The 17,581-nt window shown below is 41.9% G+C and overlaps 1 protein-coding gene across 1 annotated transcript in view; it reads right to left on the bottom strand.

Moving 5' to 3' along the window:
- Positions 1-16,706, bottom strand: part of LOC120534686 (NACHT, LRR and PYD domains-containing protein 3-like) — a gene marked incomplete at its 5' end in the record, with an annotated part of 62,680 nt that extends 45,974 nt beyond the window's left edge. Inside the window, 4 exons of the mRNA XM_039762277.1 lie at positions 6,329-8,018; positions 8,259-8,271; positions 15,586-15,602; positions 16,688-16,706. Coding sequence (XP_039618211.1) covers positions 6,329-8,018; positions 8,259-8,271; positions 15,586-15,602; positions 16,688-16,706 — 1,739 coding nt within the window. The remainder of the gene's footprint in view (positions 1-6,328; positions 8,019-8,258; positions 8,272-15,585; positions 15,603-16,687) is intronic.
- Between the last annotated feature and the right edge of the window lie 875 nt (positions 16,707-17,581).

Here is a 17,581-nt window from a genome sequence, read left to right as displayed (position 1 = left end):
TTAGTAATTGGCAATAATGGATTCAGCGAGGTTATCAGAAATAAACTTAATGCACTAGGATTAAAAGTTAAGACGGAAGTAAAAAATTTAGGGGTAACCGTTGACTGTAATCTGAATTTTAAATCGCATATTCATCAGACCACTAGGACAGCATTTTTTCACTTAAGAAACATAGCTAAAGTTAGACCTCTTATATCATTGAAAGATGCTGAGAAATTAATTCACGCTTTTGTTTTCAGTAGACTAGATTACTGTAACGCACTCCTCTCAGGACTACCCAAAAAGACATAAATCATTTGCAACGAGTGCAGAATGCAGCTGCTAGAATCCTAACTGGGAAAAGAAAATCCGAACACATTTCTCCAGTTTTGATGTCACTACACTGGTTGCCTGTGTCATTCAGGATTGACTTTAAAATACTGCTTATGGTTTATAAAGCCTTAAATAATCTCGCCCATCTTATATATCGGAATGCCTGACACCTTATATTCCAAATCGTAACCTTAGATCTTCAAATGAGTGTCTCCTTATAATTCCAAAAGCTAAACTTAAAAGAAGTGGTGAGGCGGCCTTCTGCTGTTATGCACCTAAAATCTGGAATAGCCTGCCAATAGGAATTCACCAGGCTGATACAGTAGAGCACTTTAAAACACTGCTGAAAACACATTACTTTAACATGGCCTTTTTATAACTTCACTTTAACTTAATACTGATACTCTGTATGTTCAATTCTTCATAATAACTATTCAGTGGCTCTAAAATCCATACTGACCCCTACTCTCTCTTCTGTTTCTTTTTCCGGTTTCTTTGTGGTGGCGGCCTGCCACCACCACCTACTCAAAGCATCATGATGCACCAACATTGATGGACTGAAAGCCAGAAGTCTACGTGACCATCATCATCAGGTCCTTCAATGAAAACCCTAAATACAAAGAGGACTGTTTCACTTATGTTAGGTAGATTGCCCAGAGGGGACTGGGCGGTCTCTTGGTCTGGAACCCTACAGATTTTATTTTTTCTCCAGCCTTTGGAGTTTTTTGTTTTTCTGTCCACCCTGGCCATCGGACCTTACTTATTCTATGTTAATTAATGTTGACTTATGTTTATTTTTTATTGTGTCTTCTATTTTTCTATTCATTTTGTAAAGCACTTTGAGCTACATTTTTTTGTATGAATATGTGCTATATAAATAAATGTTGATTGATTGATTGATTGATTGCTGGTACATGGCCCACGTTAAGAGGCTAATCTGGGTGCACCATGTATGGTTAATGGGACATGTAGCAAATGATTCCCCAAGGTGTATAGTAAAGAGACGATTGTCAATGTTAGATATCCTAAATAAAGGTGCCATCAGGGAGTGACCGTGTGCATTGGGGATAGAGAGGTGAAGAATGAGTGGATGGTGCCATACAACCCATTTCTGAGTTACAAGTATTACTGCCTGTGACGATGTGGGTTCTGGCTCCACACTCCCTTTGCTATTGGAAGCACTCGAACCCCACACCGTCGATAATGAAACCGAGTGAGCTAGTCAGTGGAGGCAAATAAACACTTGAGCAAGGGGTGGTGCAAAAATGAGTAGTGCTTTTATTTAAAACCAACAAAAACAAAAACAGTGTTCATAAATAGTGCAGTACTCTCCAAGTTCTTCAATAAATAAATAAATAATCCATTAAATGAAACGAGGAGTAAAACCAATAAATAGAAAAAACAATCCTTTAAAACCAGAGGTTAAAATCTTCTTGTGGAAGCAGTCTTTAAAACAACAACAAACAAATCCGGTGCATCATTTGTTAGCGTCTCACCTGCTAATCCCGTTTGGGCATCGCAGCAGGCAAGACGCTTTCTGCAGCTGCCCTCCTGAAACACACGCACGAGACTGGAGACCTCCCGATCCCTGGCTTCGGTATGGCACTCATCCCAGTCCCGGAGAACTTGGTTTCCCACAACGGCCAGGTCGCTCACGTTGGGGATTCCCACCACCAAGTCTCCCGACTTCCGCTGCCTTTCAATGGCCTCTCCGCGGCCAGTCGCCTTCCCTGGTCACTCCCGCTACCTGATCACTCAGCGGGAGCGACATCAACACAAACACCTGGGTGTCGGCCTAACACCCAGCTTCTACGCAGCTGTCCACGAGCGCTCATTCGCTCGCCCGTCCGCTCGCTCTTCGCGGCTCTCTCTCACCGACCTGCTTCCTCTACTGCTCCCGATAACCTCCGTCCTCTCCTTTCCTTTCACTCTCCGATCGTTTCTCACTCCTTTAAAACCGACTCGCTCTTCTTTTTAAAATGACGAGGGCCACAGCAGCTGCAGCATTAGCCACGGGACAATCATGAATGTGGGCAGTTCCTCACCTGTGCACTAGGTGAGAAACACCCACACCCTACGGATCGTCCCGTGGCCCACTATGGCCCAACGTCCCCTCACTAAGCCGCGAGCACATCGATTATTTATTTAAAATGAATGGCCTTTTCTCAACAAACTGTGGACCCATAACACCACACTGCCACATTAATGTTGAGGTGTGTGCATCTGTGAAATGTGTCAAGTATCTCTTCAAGTACATTTACAAAGGGCACCATTGTGTCTCTGTGGCCATATGTCAGGATAGTGGGGCAGGTCACATTTCATATTACTGTATATACTCGCATATAAGCTGGGTCTTAAAACCAGACAAATTGCCCATAAAATCAGACCCCGATTTATACGCCTGTTCAAAAGTACGACACATTGTAGATAAGGGATGCTCTTACGATAAAAGTGTATGAGGGTGTAAGATACAAAAACACAAAACAATAGTCACAATACATAGAAAAAAAGGCATTGTGCTCCGTAGTTACTCTCTCAGGTGGGCATTAGCATATCATAATCTATTGCACCAATAGCGTGAGATTTCTGGAATTTGACTTATATGACCGTCATTTTAAAATACCGGAAATTATACGGTAAAACCAAGCCCCGACTTATACACGGGAGAACGTAAATGCGAGTATATACGGTAACTGCCGGTAAGTGAGTGCCCAAGAAGCAGTCTGAAGATTGTTTAGGTTTGAGATTCATGCTCAATCACATACTATGATGAGACTAAGTGCATTTGCCAGGAGAGCAATATGTTGTGTTCGAAGAGGGGCAGGAAGAAGCTGTAGTAACTCTCACTACTTGGTTTAGATTACACCAAACTGATAAAGATGCAAAAATGTACGAGTATAGTACAACTCCTGAGAATTACGTATATGACAAGTGTGAGAAAGTATGGAGAAACCTCCAGATGATGATTGGAAGGATGCATTTCATCTCAGACCTAGAAAGGGTACTGAGTAAGGTTACTGCTGTTGCATGTTAGAGGGGCACTGTTGTTCGATGACCTGAAGACGGCTGATGACATCATCTATCGATCATTCATGAAGTCAGCAAGGGCAAGGAGCCTCATTAATGATCGTCAGGTGTGGAAAGAGTCTTTGGAAGACATAATAGTATTTAACAAACATGAAAGTTGTTTGTGTATATATGTGTCTTTGCTGTACCGACAAATGCGGCCATGCTGTTTGATAAATACAGTCAGTACTTGATTGAAGAATATGCATCGTGGCACAACAATCATATGCAACATTGCACCTACTGTCAGAATCTAGCACTGCTAGAAATATAAAGGGTTTGTGCCAACATGGCAAATACTGTGCTAACTTTTACCTAATGATGCCAACAGCTGTATAGAGCAACGAGAATCCTACACACTATTTCAAAGCATTAGCAGAACACTACCATGAAAATCAGATGAAAAGGCCACTTTTGATGAGATCGTGTTGGATATAGAAGACAAGATTAGAAGCTTCAGGTGTTAGTTTTCAGAGAGGCCAGGAGATTCAGGTAAAACGCGTCTGTACAACGCACTACTACTTGAAGTCAGAGGAGAGAGGGGTGTAGAGTTACCAGTGGCCTCAACTGGCATAGCAGCTAATTTGATGGTAGATGGTAGGACATTCTACTCAATGTCCAAGCTGCCAACCTCTAGCAGTGAATTTGAAATGTGGTATGAGGATGACATCACCTGACACAGATCTATTGAGAATAGCTAATTTGATGATCTGGGACGAGGCCACATTGGAGCCAGGATTCACATTAGAAGCAGAAAATAAGCTCCTTAGGGATGTGGTGCGTGATTAAAGCGCCTTTGGTGGGAAGACAATACTATTAGGAAGTGATTTCAGACGGACATTACCGGTAGTTTCACATGCCTTCACGTTCATGATGGTGGAGATGATGTCTAAAGAGATGCCCACTCTGGATACTAATACAGAAAATGAGTAGGGTGCACCAGGAAAATAGCCAATGGCTTTTAGTCAGGAAATGGGCAGAATGGAAGCACAGAAGATGCCAATGAGCAAGTTGTACAAACACCACACAGTATGATATGCTCTAGAACGTTATACTTCATTGGCATAATTAGCAAGTTGTAAGAGGAGTGTCGCCGTGGTATGATTTGGCTTTACATGGGTGGGGGGGCTTCACATGCCTGACTACACCTGTAGTTCACGTGAAGTAGGCAGCTGCTGCTGATGGACGCCAATGTGAAGCTTGTTTATGGGGCGAATTAAATTGTTAGCTGCAACTGACCATACGAAGTTAGTTTGTTGCCCCTTTTGTTTTTAGATAGATAGATAGAGATAGATAGATACTTTATTAATCCCAATGGGAAATTCACATACTCCAGCAGCAGCATACTGATAAAGAACAATATTAAATTAAAGAGTGATAACAATGAAAGAATAACAGATAGACAATAATTTTGTATAATATTAACGTTTACCCCCAGGGTGGATTTGAAGAGTCACATAGTGTGGGGTCTCCTCAGTCTGTCAGTGGAGCAGGACGGTGACAGCAATCTGTCGCTGAAGCTGCTCCTCTGTCTGGAGATGATCCTGTTAAGTGGATGCAGTGGATTCTCCATGATTGACAGGAGCCTGCTCAGTGCCCGTCACTCTGCCACGGATGTCAAACTGTCCAGCTCCATGCCTACATTAGAGCCTGCCTTCCTCACCAGTTTTTCCAGGCGTGAGGCGTCCCTCTTCTTTATGCTGCCTCCCCAGCACACCACCGCGTAGAAGAGGGCACTCACCACAACCGTCTGATAGAACATCTGCAGCATCTTATTGCAGATGTTGAAGGACGCCAGCCTTCTAAGCCTTTTAAGGGATTTCATTAGTGTTAAGTGTGTTTTTCTTTGCTTTTAAGAGTAATCCCCAGAATGTGTTACAAGATGGCTGTATAATACTTTAGTGTTGCAGAGAGATGGCTCATATAAAAACTCCACAAAGCAGACTGTAGGGGGATTTATTTCAGGAGGGGAACTGCTTTGGGAGGAAGTGTCTGTGGTTTAGTGGACGGAGCAATCAGATGGCTGCTGATTTGTTTTGGCATTTCAAGCCACTTTAGCCAGTTCGTGGCTGGTGGTCTCTTATAGCCTTATTTATTTATTTATTTATTTTTTCTCCAAGTTATTGATCTGAATGACTTCAACAGGATAATATTTTAAACTTTAGTTTTGTACTTTAATTCAAGTGTGTATTTGTTTTGTATTTTTCTAGTGATGAAAAGGTCCTTTATTTTTTTAATGCAATGCACCTGTTGCTACATTTGTACTAATTAATATTGTGTCATCTTTCACCAGTGTCTTCCTCGGACCCTGTGACCAGCTTGATAATGTTAAATGGGGGGGAGCTAAGGAGTGTTTTGCCCTGTTTATTTATCAATGTGGACCACGTGCAGGTTGTGTCCAAGTTACTTGATGCTATTCTGTGAACATTGGGGTGCGTTTGATCTTTCATTAACCTCCATGCTGAAGAAGAGTCCCATTATTACCTGTAAGTTTCATTGGACAAAAATGAAAGAATTTGTAAGTTACTTAACTGTGACTATTATTACTGTTCTGGCAGCTTTTAATAAAACTGGTTTAAAAATAATCCTCCTTATAAATTGTAAAACGGCCTTCAAATGGGCAGACATGTTTAACAATAACACCAAAGGGACTTTTCTTGAAATTTTTTGAGAAATAGGAATTACAATTACAAAGAGGGTCTAACAGTGAATTTGTATGCTGAACGATTCATTAAAACAAGCCAATTATAAATTATTATTTGTATCGAGATTTCTGTTGTTATTTCACAATTGTGGCCTTAAGGTGGTACTGTGAGCACACAGCAATGTATGTTCTGACATTCTGACCTTCGTCTGATTGTAGGACTGACACTCTCTGATGGACATACTAATGACACCCCTCTGTGTCCACAGACAGTCAAACTAAACTCATGAAAGTTTTATTACTCACATGACACAGCTGCAGAAGACGAACCCTGGTGCCAGTCTCTTGATGCATTCTGGAGTGGGCTTCTTAAGTTCTTCACAGCAGCTGATGACACAGCCCAGCACAGCACAGTCCAGAGGTGATAAAGTCATCTTATTAAAATCCATCTTTAAATCCTTCCCAATGGCGTTTCTGATTATTCTGTTATTCTGAGTCTCATAGAGCCACTGACACACTCGCAGAGCTTCATTTTTATCTTCACCCCTTAGCGCCTGATCAGCTTTCCACTTCACCCACTCCAGTATCCTGTTTGCCGTCTTCCACTCAAACTGCACCAGGATTCCACGCAGTGTTTTAAACACAGAAGGCCTGGCCAGTCCTGCCAAGAATCGAGTGAAAATCTCAAACCGGCCATCTTCACATGAGTCTAGCTTCACAAGTAGCTCCTCGACATCCCCTGATGGATCAAGGTAAAAGTAGCAGGCGGCCATGAACTCCTGCAAGGTGAGGTGATAGAATGTGTATGTTGTGTGCTCCAGAGTGCTTTCACTCTGAAGGATTTCTTTGAGGAACCCTGATAGAGCTGGCTGGAGACCAAAGACGGACATCTCAAACTTGTCATCAAACACCAGAATTCTGTTGTCCACTCCATAAAAAGCCATCTTTCCTAGTTTGAGCAGAATCTCTTGCTGCTCCTTGGCTTCTTGCTTGTGACTGGTGAGAATGTTGTGAAGGAACATCACAAAGAGTTCTGTGAGAGTTCTGGGGGCAGTGTCTAGATTTTCATCAGGTGTTTTGAAGTAGGTCTTCAGCACAGAGCAGGCAATCCAGCAGTACGAGGGGTTGAAGCACATGGTGTACAGGATGGCATTCTCCTCCACATACTGAAAAGCCTCAGAGCCCAGCTCAGCATCACCAAAGAACTTCTTAAAGTACATCAGACTTTGTTTAGGGAAGAACCCCAGGATTTCTGCAAATCGATCAGCCCTCTCTGTGTCCAGTGTCTCCAGAGCTGTTGGTCTGGTTGTTATGAGGACAGAACAGCCCTTTAGTAATGTCCTTCTGACCAAGCTGGTGACAAGGATGTGGACAGGAAAGTTGTCATCTGGGCTTGAGCAGAGCTGCTCCTGTGTAAAGTCCAGTTTGTGTTTGTACTCATCAAGACCATCAAATATAAAAAGGAGAGATTCAGGTTTCTGCAGGATTTCCCTTAGTCTTGGGTCATCGAAATATTTATAGTGCCTTATAATCAGTCTGGTCAGAGACATCTGGGACTCAGTCTTTGTGTCTAGTAGGTTGAGCTCCCTGAATTTAAACAAGAACACAAATGCGAACCTCTGGTACTGAGAGCCTTTGGCCCAGTCAAACATTATTTTCCGCACCATGGTGGTCTTCCCAATTCCAGCCACCCCACTGACCACTACAATGTGAGGGTCGGTCTCACTCCCGGGACTCCTTCTAAAAAGATGCTCTGTCCAGATTCTCTCACATTTCCCTTTCATGTGCTCCTCTTTTAGCTCTGCATGATCTCTTCCCATCTTCTCAACTTCATGGTGGCTCTCACTGTAGGTTCTTTTGTACTGTTTAACAACCATCGCCTCTATGTATTGAGTCTCAAAGTACACAGCTCTGGGGTGTAGATCTTGAGGAGAAGCCTGATCCTCCAGTGTTCTTCTAGATTCAGATACACCATCTTTGTGTGTCTCACAGAGGCCTGAAAGTGATAATGAGAACAATTGAAGAAAACCTAAAAGTGGACTTTTTAGAGGCTGGCACTGATGAGGCCTACCCCATGGTGTCTAAATGTGGGAGATGCAAGCTGATCCAGCATCTTGCAATCAAGGTCACTGAGGTAACCTAGAGATTGCACTGGGGATGAGACTTCAAACAGAAATAGGTATGCCATGGGTAGACTTACGGTACATACAAGGCTGTAGGTGCACACTAAACAAACCTCTAAGCCAGAGCTAGAAGTGCAAAACCATTTTTAGGTCCTATGGCTCTTGAGGATGATTCTGAAACATATGGTCGGGTAGGGAGAATGGAAAAGCCCCAGTGGGTCACTTGAAAACTAATGCCTCCAGAAAGATAGAAATAGTGCTAGTGCAGGACTCGATCAGCAGAAGGACTGAGATTTATGTTTGTTTTCTTGTGTGGTCAGACTCTTGTATGGTGTGCTGTCTATCTGATGAACAGTTAGGACACCTCCTCCTTGGAAGGGAGAACAGGCTGCTGTCAAGAGTTGGGGGAAATTTAGTTCTCATTAGCCATATTGTAATGGATGACAAATGTATGGGCAGACAGAAAGTTCTAAAATACAAGAGTTAAGGGCCAAGCTGAGGAACAGAATTCACAAGATGGTCTTCAATGAATGTCTGCGTTTTCCACTCACCAGTCCAGGTAAGACCGAGGAGATTTGAAAGCTAAATATGGTTCTCATCTTGGGATAGGAAAGAAGGACAATGGTTGATGGGGCATTGGGATGACTAGATGAAAAGCATTTGAACAAGAGGGACACCAATGTGGGGGCATGAGGGGGTGTTGGGTAGGGCATATAAATAGATACCTCAAAGATCGGGGGTTAGGAAGGTTAGGACAGGCCAGATTTAAAAATGTTGCATAAATACACAACACACACACACACAATGTAGAAGTTTCTAGCTCAAACAGCCAATGGTAATTGAGTAACAAAGGGAGTCCTTGGGTTATAATGTTTCGAGTTTACAACGTTCACTCCCATAAAAATAAAAAAAAATTGAAACATGAGTGTTTTGGCTTACGCCATTTGTGTCGTACTTACAGAATATGTGGGCAAACTAGTTTGGTTGAAATCTCTCCTTCATGTAAGTGTTTAGACAGTACTTTGAAGAAGGTCCTTTGGCAGCATTTGCAGCCTGAGCACTTCTTGGTAAGTCTCTACAAGAACTGCACACCTGGGGCTGGTCAGTCTATCTCACTTTTCATTGCAGATCCTCTAAAGTTCTGTTAGACTGGATGGAAAGTGTCTGTTCACTGCCATCTTCAGATCTCTTCACACATGTTCTGTGGAGTGTAAGACTGGGCTTTGGCTGGACCACTCAAGGCCATTCAGAGACTTGTCCAAAAGCCACTCCAGTGTTGTCTTGGCTGTATGCTTCAGGTCATTGAACAGTCATCACAGTCAGAAGTGGTGTGCTCCCTGGAGCAGGTTTTCTTCAAGGGCCTCTCTGGAATTAGCTGCATTCCCTGTTCCTGCATCCCAATAGCAAGATGTTGTCGCCATCAACCTTCACTGCAGGAATGCTGTTAGATAGATAATGAGCAGTGTCTGGTGTGATGGACGGCCGGGACGCCCAAAGAGTGGAAGGATGTGGGAAGGCAGCTACTTTGGAACACTGCCTCCCCCAGGATGCTAGATGGCAGTTTCCCTGAGCTGTAACGGTACCCTGGTTCCCTGCAGGGCACCATGGGACATGGAGTTCATTTATACAGCCCTGCTGTGTACCGTGGGTGCCGCCAGAGAATGCTGTGAGACAAGAATGGGAGGAGAAGTGCTAGAAGGTCACGGGAACGGAAGCCCAGAAGTACTTCCAGGCTGAAGAAAAGTTCTCTATCCAACCCAGAAGTGCTGGCAAGTCACGTGATCAGAAGGATGGAAGTACTTCTGGGTCGGACACAATTTAAAGGACTGCAAAACACCCAGCCAGAGTCGGGTGGAGGTGGACAAAGCTTGCTGGGAGGTGTGAAGGAGAAAATAGAGAAAAATTGCATTGTTATTGTGTGATATTCTGATTACTTATTTTATTTATTTGTGGCAGTGGTGCTTAGGAGAGCACTGTACAAGAAGAAAACAATTAAAAATACTTCTTGGTGCTTTAACCTTGTGTCCTGCGTGTCTGTCTGTTGGGATTAAAGGTGCAACAGTAACCCCTAGCGTTCACATTGGTTTTTGCCAGACAAAGTGCTTGGAGTTCTGCCCAAAGAGTTCAATTTTTGTCTTACCAGACCAGAGAATTTTTTTCTTTTTATTTTGTCATATCTCTTTTAATTTACAGGGGCTTCCACCTAGCCACTCTATCATAAATGCCTCATTGGTGGAATGTTGCTGAGATGACTATCCTCCTGAGAAGTTCTTCCATCTCAGCAGAGGACTTCTGAAGCTCTAACAGTGAGTTCCAGGGAACGGACACAACTTTAGAAATTTTTTATCCACTGCATCACAATTTTGTTATGGAGGTGTGTAAAAAGAGTTCCTTGGTCTTCATGAGTTGGTTTTTGCCCTGACATGCATTGTGAATTGTGTGACCTTATTTATACAGGAACACGGGTGCCTTTCTAAATGCCCGGGGTTTGTTTCCTGCCTTACGCCCTGTGTTTGCTGGGATTGGCTCCAGCTGACCCCCGTGACCTTGTAGTTCGGATATAGGTTGGATAATGGATGGAAGGACTACAACACACTGAATCCAATGTATTTACTGTATAATATTCCAACAGTAACAGAAACCTTGTTAGATTAAGAGATGGGCAGGACAAGGATGGGTACATATTATTGAGGGACAACAGCCAAAACTGAAAGGTCGGGGAGTCGCCATGTATGTAAAACACGGCTTAGTGAGGATGTTTGGTATGATTTGACAGCATTAGGGAACAAGGTCTCATATTTAGAGTTTGCTGTAGACCCCGTAATGCAGTGGTTCCCAACATTTTCTGTGCAAACAAACTGAATTCGGAAAATAAGCTTTTAACTCAGTGCCTACAATTGAAATATATATTAAGCAATTTACCGTTACAAATCTCAATAATGGACGGCACGGTGGCGCAGTGGTAGCGCTGCTGCCTCGCAGTTAGGAGACCCGGGTTCGCTTCCCGGGTCCTCCCTGCGTGGAGTTTGCATGTTCTCCCGTGTCTGCGTGGGTTTCCTCCGGCGCTCGGTTTCCTCCCACAATCCAAAGACATGCCGGTTAGGTGGATTGGCGATTCTAAATTGGCCCTAGTGTGTGCTTGGTGTGTGGGTGTGTTTGTGTGTGTCCTGCGGTGGGTTGGCACCCTGCCCAGGATTGGTTCCTGCCTTGTGCCCTGTGTTGGCTGGGATTGGCTCCAGCAGACCCCCGTGACCCTGTATTCGGATTCAGTGGGTTAGAAAATGGATGGATGGATGGAAATCTCAATAATCTTGTAAATGTGTCCTCTGTGAAGCTTAGACACTCGATTGATTATCCAAGGGTTGGGGTATCCTGATAAGCATCAAGCACTGTGAGGAAATGGCACACAATCAATGACTGTTGAATAAAAAATAGTTGCAAGCTTTGTACAAAATAACACCGGCACAGTTAAACTGCCAAGACCTCCAGCAGGAGACATAGGCTGAATGTAAGCAGCAAGGCCTGCATCCAATTTAGTCCACTTTGTACCCCCAATTAAAAATGTCAATTAAATCTCAAAATCAGTGGTGTTTCCTGATCAGGGCTTTCACAGAAATCCATACTAGGCCTTACTCTTCTCTACAGATCATTGCATGCTCCAAATTGCATCTCTCTTATTATAAAAAAAAAAATCTTGGAAAGTTGGAAGAAGATGAGACGTGATTTTCTCAGAGACGCACTTTCACGTTCCGTGAGACGAGTCTTTGTGCCAAGAGATTTAACCATGCCAGGGACCGCAAATAAAAGACAAAGAGTACATGACAAAGTAGAACATTGTAAAGAATTCAAAAACATTGGCGCAGTACACATGCAGAGCAGGTTAGAAATAATGGATGTAGAAAAATTCGAAAGTCTCAACAAAATGATAGTAAAGATCACATTAGCGCAAACAAACGGAAATTATTACTCAGTGAAATAGCGGAACAGTGAAAAGAGATCAATATATTGTTTGGATTTAAACTTTAAGTTGGAGACTTGTAGATCGTCTAATTCGTGTTGCCATTAGGGAAAAAAAAGTTTCTTCCCAATGAAGACGCGTATCCAGGAAAATTAAAAGATTCCAAAAATGTAGGCGCGGTACACATGCAGAGCAGGGGCCTCATGTATAAACAGTGCATACGCACAAAAATATTGCGTATGAACATTTCCACGTTCAAATTGCGATGTATAAAACCTAAACTTGGCGTAAAGCCACGCACATTTCCACGGTAGCTCATACTCTGTGGTATGCAAGTTCCCTGCTCGGGTTTTGCAGACTGGCGGCACCCAGCGTCAAAGCAGTGCTACTGTTCCTGTGTGGTTATCCTTTCTTTTTCAGATCCACATCCCTGACGCAGCTTTATAAATACACTGAAATTAACCACATATTGATTATTAGTTTAAGGCATCTGATTGTAATTAACCTGTAACAATATAATGGTCCACAGAATGGTCAAACTATTCCAAATACCATAACTGCTTTAGCGTTGTTACTCTCACCGCACCTTCTTCTTCTTCTTTCAGCTGCTCCCGTTAAGAGTTGCCACATCGGATCATCTTTTTCCAGATTACTCTCACTGTACCACTAGGAGTATTTATATCACCGTATCTGAGTGGGGAATCACAGCAGCAGCTGATTGGAAAGAGAATTATCTGTATACAGCATCAAGCACACGCTGCCTCAGCCATGCTGTCTATTGAACTGCTCTCATATGACAAACGCTTCAGAGCCTTTCCTGTACCTCACACTTCAGAAACAGTTTCATCCCAAGGACTCTAAACGCACTCAATCAGTCCATCAAGTGATCCTTGTAGAACTGTTTGTACTCATAAGTACAATTACCTCACTGTAAACTTGCACTTCAGTTATAATATCGCACAACCTGAGCCACTTTATAAAGCGTGTATTTACATATGATGACAATATCATTTTTAAGATGAAATGCAGCAAAATATGTTTATTATATTATACAGATAAAACTTTAACTTTAACTACACGGTGCCGCAGCGCTAACGAGGAGCTAGCGCTCCATTCATGGATTGTTCCTGCCTCGTGCTGTATTCTTGCTGGTGCTGACGCGACATGGAAGGAGAGATGGATATTTTGATGTTTCTTAAAAGTTTTGAAGAATCAGCGTTCTAAGCTTACGGATGGCTTAACGTCTATTACAGAGCTGATTGTGTGGCGATTGGGTATTTGGAGAAAGAAAAGGAAGGACAGGAATTGGAGGTTAGTAAGTTTGAAAGAGACAGAACTGCTGCAATAAATTATTTCATCGAAGGTCACGCATGGCGCAGCAAGCATCTTGCGTGAGACATGAACAATCACTGTGCCACCGTGTTCCCATGTTTAATAACATGCTTTAACTTATATCATCATGAAAATTATATCACGTATACATCTTTACTGTATTTACTGTTTTTACTTTACATGCTTCCACTGGGATCTCTCACTAGGAAACATAATGTTAATTTTCACTTGTACGCAGATGACACCCAGTTACACCTTTCATTTAGATCAAATTAAGTTTCTCCGATGTTGTCTTTAATTAGTTGTGTTAATGAATTAAAGGACTGGATGGATGAGAACTACTTGTCTTTAAACACAGATAAAACAGAGATGTTAATTGTTGGAGGGAATGACGTTGATTACAACAATATTTGGTCATCGTTTAACTCAGTTGAAATCCCCATTAATTTTACTGAATCAGCTCAAAATCTCGGAGTTCTCTTTGACTCTAGCATGTCATTTAAAGCACATATTACAATGTTGTCCAAATCATGTTTCTTCCATCTTAAGAATGTTAGGAAATTAAGGCGCTTTCTAAATGAACAGGATTCTGAGAAATTAATTCATGCATTTATTTCTAGTAGGATTGACTACTGCAATGCGGTGTTCACTGGCTGTTCAAACTGTTCTCTATACAGCCTCCAGTTAATCCAAAAATGCTGCTGCAAGAATTATCACAAGAACAAGAAAATACAAACATATAACTCCAGTTCTTAAATCCTTATACTGGCTCCCGGTTAGGTTTAGGGCAGATTTCAAAATCCTCCTCTTAACATATAAAGCATTAAATGGCCAAGGTCCGGCTTACTTGTCTGAACTTATCGTGACTTACAAACCAGAGCACACATTAAGATCTCAAGATGCCGGTCTGCTTATGATTCCAAGGATTAATAAAATAACAGTGGGAGGTCGAGCTTTTAGCTACAGGGCCCCTAAACTGTGGAATGGTCTGCCTGCTACAATAAGAGATGCCCCTTCGGTCTCAGCTTTTAAATCCCGGCTGAAGACTCACTACTTCAGTTTAGCATATCCTGACTAGAGCTGCTGATTAACTGTACAGACTGCATCTCTGTTGTCAGTCATTAGCACTAAAACATAAGTAACATGATAGTTATAATTGGATACTAATCCTCACCTATTCTGTTTCTCTTCTCGGTACTTGTTGTGCCTGCTTATGGTAAAGTGATTCCTTATGGAAGATCACTGGAATCATGGGAAAGAGAGGTCCTTTCATCGGATTGGCTGGCCCAGCACTGTTTCACCCATGGAATGGCCAAATGGGGGAGGAAGCTTGATGGATGAGGTCTTCAGGACTATAAACAAACCTAAATTATATTATGTGATGTCATCCATTGTTTAAATTCTGCTATGTACTTCTAAAATTTTTATTTTTATACTGTATTGAGGATTTGTTCTGTTCTGTGCATTGTATTGTATTGACCCCCTTCTTTTTAACACCCACTGCACACCCAACCTACCTGGAAAGGGGTCTCTCTTTGAACTGCCTTTCCCAAGGTTTCTTCCATTTTTTCCCTACTGGGTTTTTTTTGGGAGTTGTTCCTTGTCTTGTTAGAGGCTTGGGGGGCTGTCAAGAGGCAGGGCCTGTTAAAGCCCATTGCGGCACTCCTTGTGTGATTTTGGGCTATACAAAAATAAATTGTATTGTATATACATCTCAGTATTTTAATTATTCAGAGAGCTGTAATATCACAAATGTAATGGATTCTGTATCCTGTCAGAGGAAGAGAAAGCCCGTTTAAGAAGCATGTAGTGATTCACACACATAGAGTACATAGAAGATCAAATACAAAACAAAGCATTTAACGTGCTACTTTACTTACGATGTGATTTGAGAAACTAGTAAATTAAATGATTTTAAGATGACGTTTATGATGTTCTACTTTAATGACAAAATAAACTACGTGATTAAAGTGGAAATTTAAAAATTTAAGTTGACATTTTGTGCTTTTTCCCCAATGTGTGCTTTTTTTTTCTCTGTACCCTAATAAGGTTTCATATGACACTCAGGCGGTGGGCTACGGCTTGCCTTTTCACAGCGACTTTAATATCTGACAACTTCTTTTTTATTTCGGGCATTGTGAACGTGAGCTTTCGAGTTTCTCCGACACTCTATGTCACTCGATCAAGTTCCTTTTGTTGTCTATACCGCTGTTTAAACCAACAAATAGTACGTTTTTCCTTGCCTCCACTTGGTATTCGCTGAAATTCTTCTATTTTCCCTCTTGCTTTTGCCATTGTCTTTTCACAGAAGGCTGAGCTTAAGGGCTATTTATACTGATTTGCATACTCAAAGAGGCATAATTCTGGGAGGAGTTGGGACGGGACAGCAGGCGCGTGCACGAGGGTTACTTTTCATTCTGACTGGGATTTATGGAGCGGAAGAACATGGAAGCTGGCGTTCACACAGATTTATGCATCTGGAATTTTTTGTGCATAAGCACGTTTCCGCTTTTGTGCTTACGTCATGTTATAGTGCGAATTCTACGCACGGCGTTATGCATGAGGCCCCAGGTTAGAGATAATGGAATTACAAAAATTCGAAAGTCTCAAAAAAAGGAAAAGTAAAGATCACATTAGCACAAACAAATGGAAATTATTACTCCGTGAAATAACGGAACAGCGAAAAGAGATCAGAGACTTGTAGAATATGTATATTTCGTGTTGCCGTCAGGGAAAAAAAAAGTAGTGTTTCTTCCCAATGAAGAGGCATATCTGAGAGAATTAAAAGATTTGTTGTTTGGTGAAAGTGAAATCCCGCAAGAGAAATAATTTCTCATTTGTGTGAATGCTATTGTCAGACACATTTCTTGTAGAGAGAAAGAAACAATATTCACTCATGGGCAATTATACGTTGTATTGTCATGATGTAATTCCAAACATGTAATGAAAATTCAATGCAATATTGATGAAAAGGTAAAAGCGAAAAGAGATTGAATACAGGTAAAATTCCATTATAACAAATATCTCTACAACAAAATTTTCATTACAACGAAGTATTTTTATGGTCCCGACAGTTTCCCCATATGACACGAGTCTATAGAAATCTCGTTACTACGAAGTACATTCAGCAGATACTTTCATTACAACGAAGTGCACAAAAGACCTTGAAATGCCCGAATGAATCATCTGCAGAGCAGTTAGTTCTGTGGCCGCAGCTCAGTTATGTAAACAACGATCCCCAAACAGAAACACTGTCATTTTTTTTCTTTCTTTGAACTTTCCTCGCACTGTTTTTTTTGCCTTTTTTGTTTCCTGCGATTTCCAGTGGTACCTTTTGCTTATTGCTCATCAATATTTAAAAAACATTCATTGGAATTTAACTTATTGTCACCATCGTATAGAAATGGCAGACACGGAAAAACAATAACAATTCATATTGGAGAAAAAAAAAACTAATTTTTTGCAGCTGTCGATTGCTGCAAAAAGAAAAAAGACGTTGCCAGTGATTTCGGAATTTTGCCATCGATGCTGTCAATTTTTTTGAAAGACAGAACAAAGTATAAAAATCTCGGGTTGCAAACGCATGTGAACTGCTGCATTTGAAGACGTCGAAAAAGCCATTTCTATGTGGTTCAGTGATGCTCGTTCAAGAAACATTCCCATTAATGTGGCACTCATTCAAGAAAATGTGAGGTCTCTTAGAACCTCCCCCAACTAGACAGCAAGCCGAAGAGCGTCCCGAAGTTCGATCTCCACGTCTGTACGGGGCAATAGCAAGCTTGCAGATATGCTGCTCCTCTCCGCAAAAGTAAACAGAAAAGATCTCTATGGGTGATGCAAGGTTAGGAGCACGTAAATTGTAAATGCAGATACTGTAACAGGATTACTTGATCACCGATCTGGCCATGATCCTGCCTGACTTCTATGTCTGTGTATAGCAGAGTGGCAGATCACGCTACAATAAATAACTGTGCTGCTCCTGTTTTAAGCTAAATAAAGCTGGTTTTGCTAAAGAACTGAGACTAAGCCTCGTGATTTGGGGTGCAAGACAGGGACTTATAGCATGACCCTGATCTTTTATGATTTGCTTCTGTGGCGCTTCACTGCACTGCTGTGAGCCTCCTATTACCCCACCCCAGCAACGGA

The sequence above is a fragment of the Polypterus senegalus genome, chromosome 8, assembly GCF_016835505.1.
Source record: "Polypterus senegalus isolate Bchr_013 chromosome 8, ASM1683550v1, whole genome shotgun sequence".
NCBI lineage: Eukaryota > Metazoa > Chordata > Cladistia > Polypteriformes > Polypteridae > Polypterus > Polypterus senegalus.
Note: the sequence above shows the minus strand (reverse complement) of the source record. Positions and strands in the feature narration are given on the sequence as shown.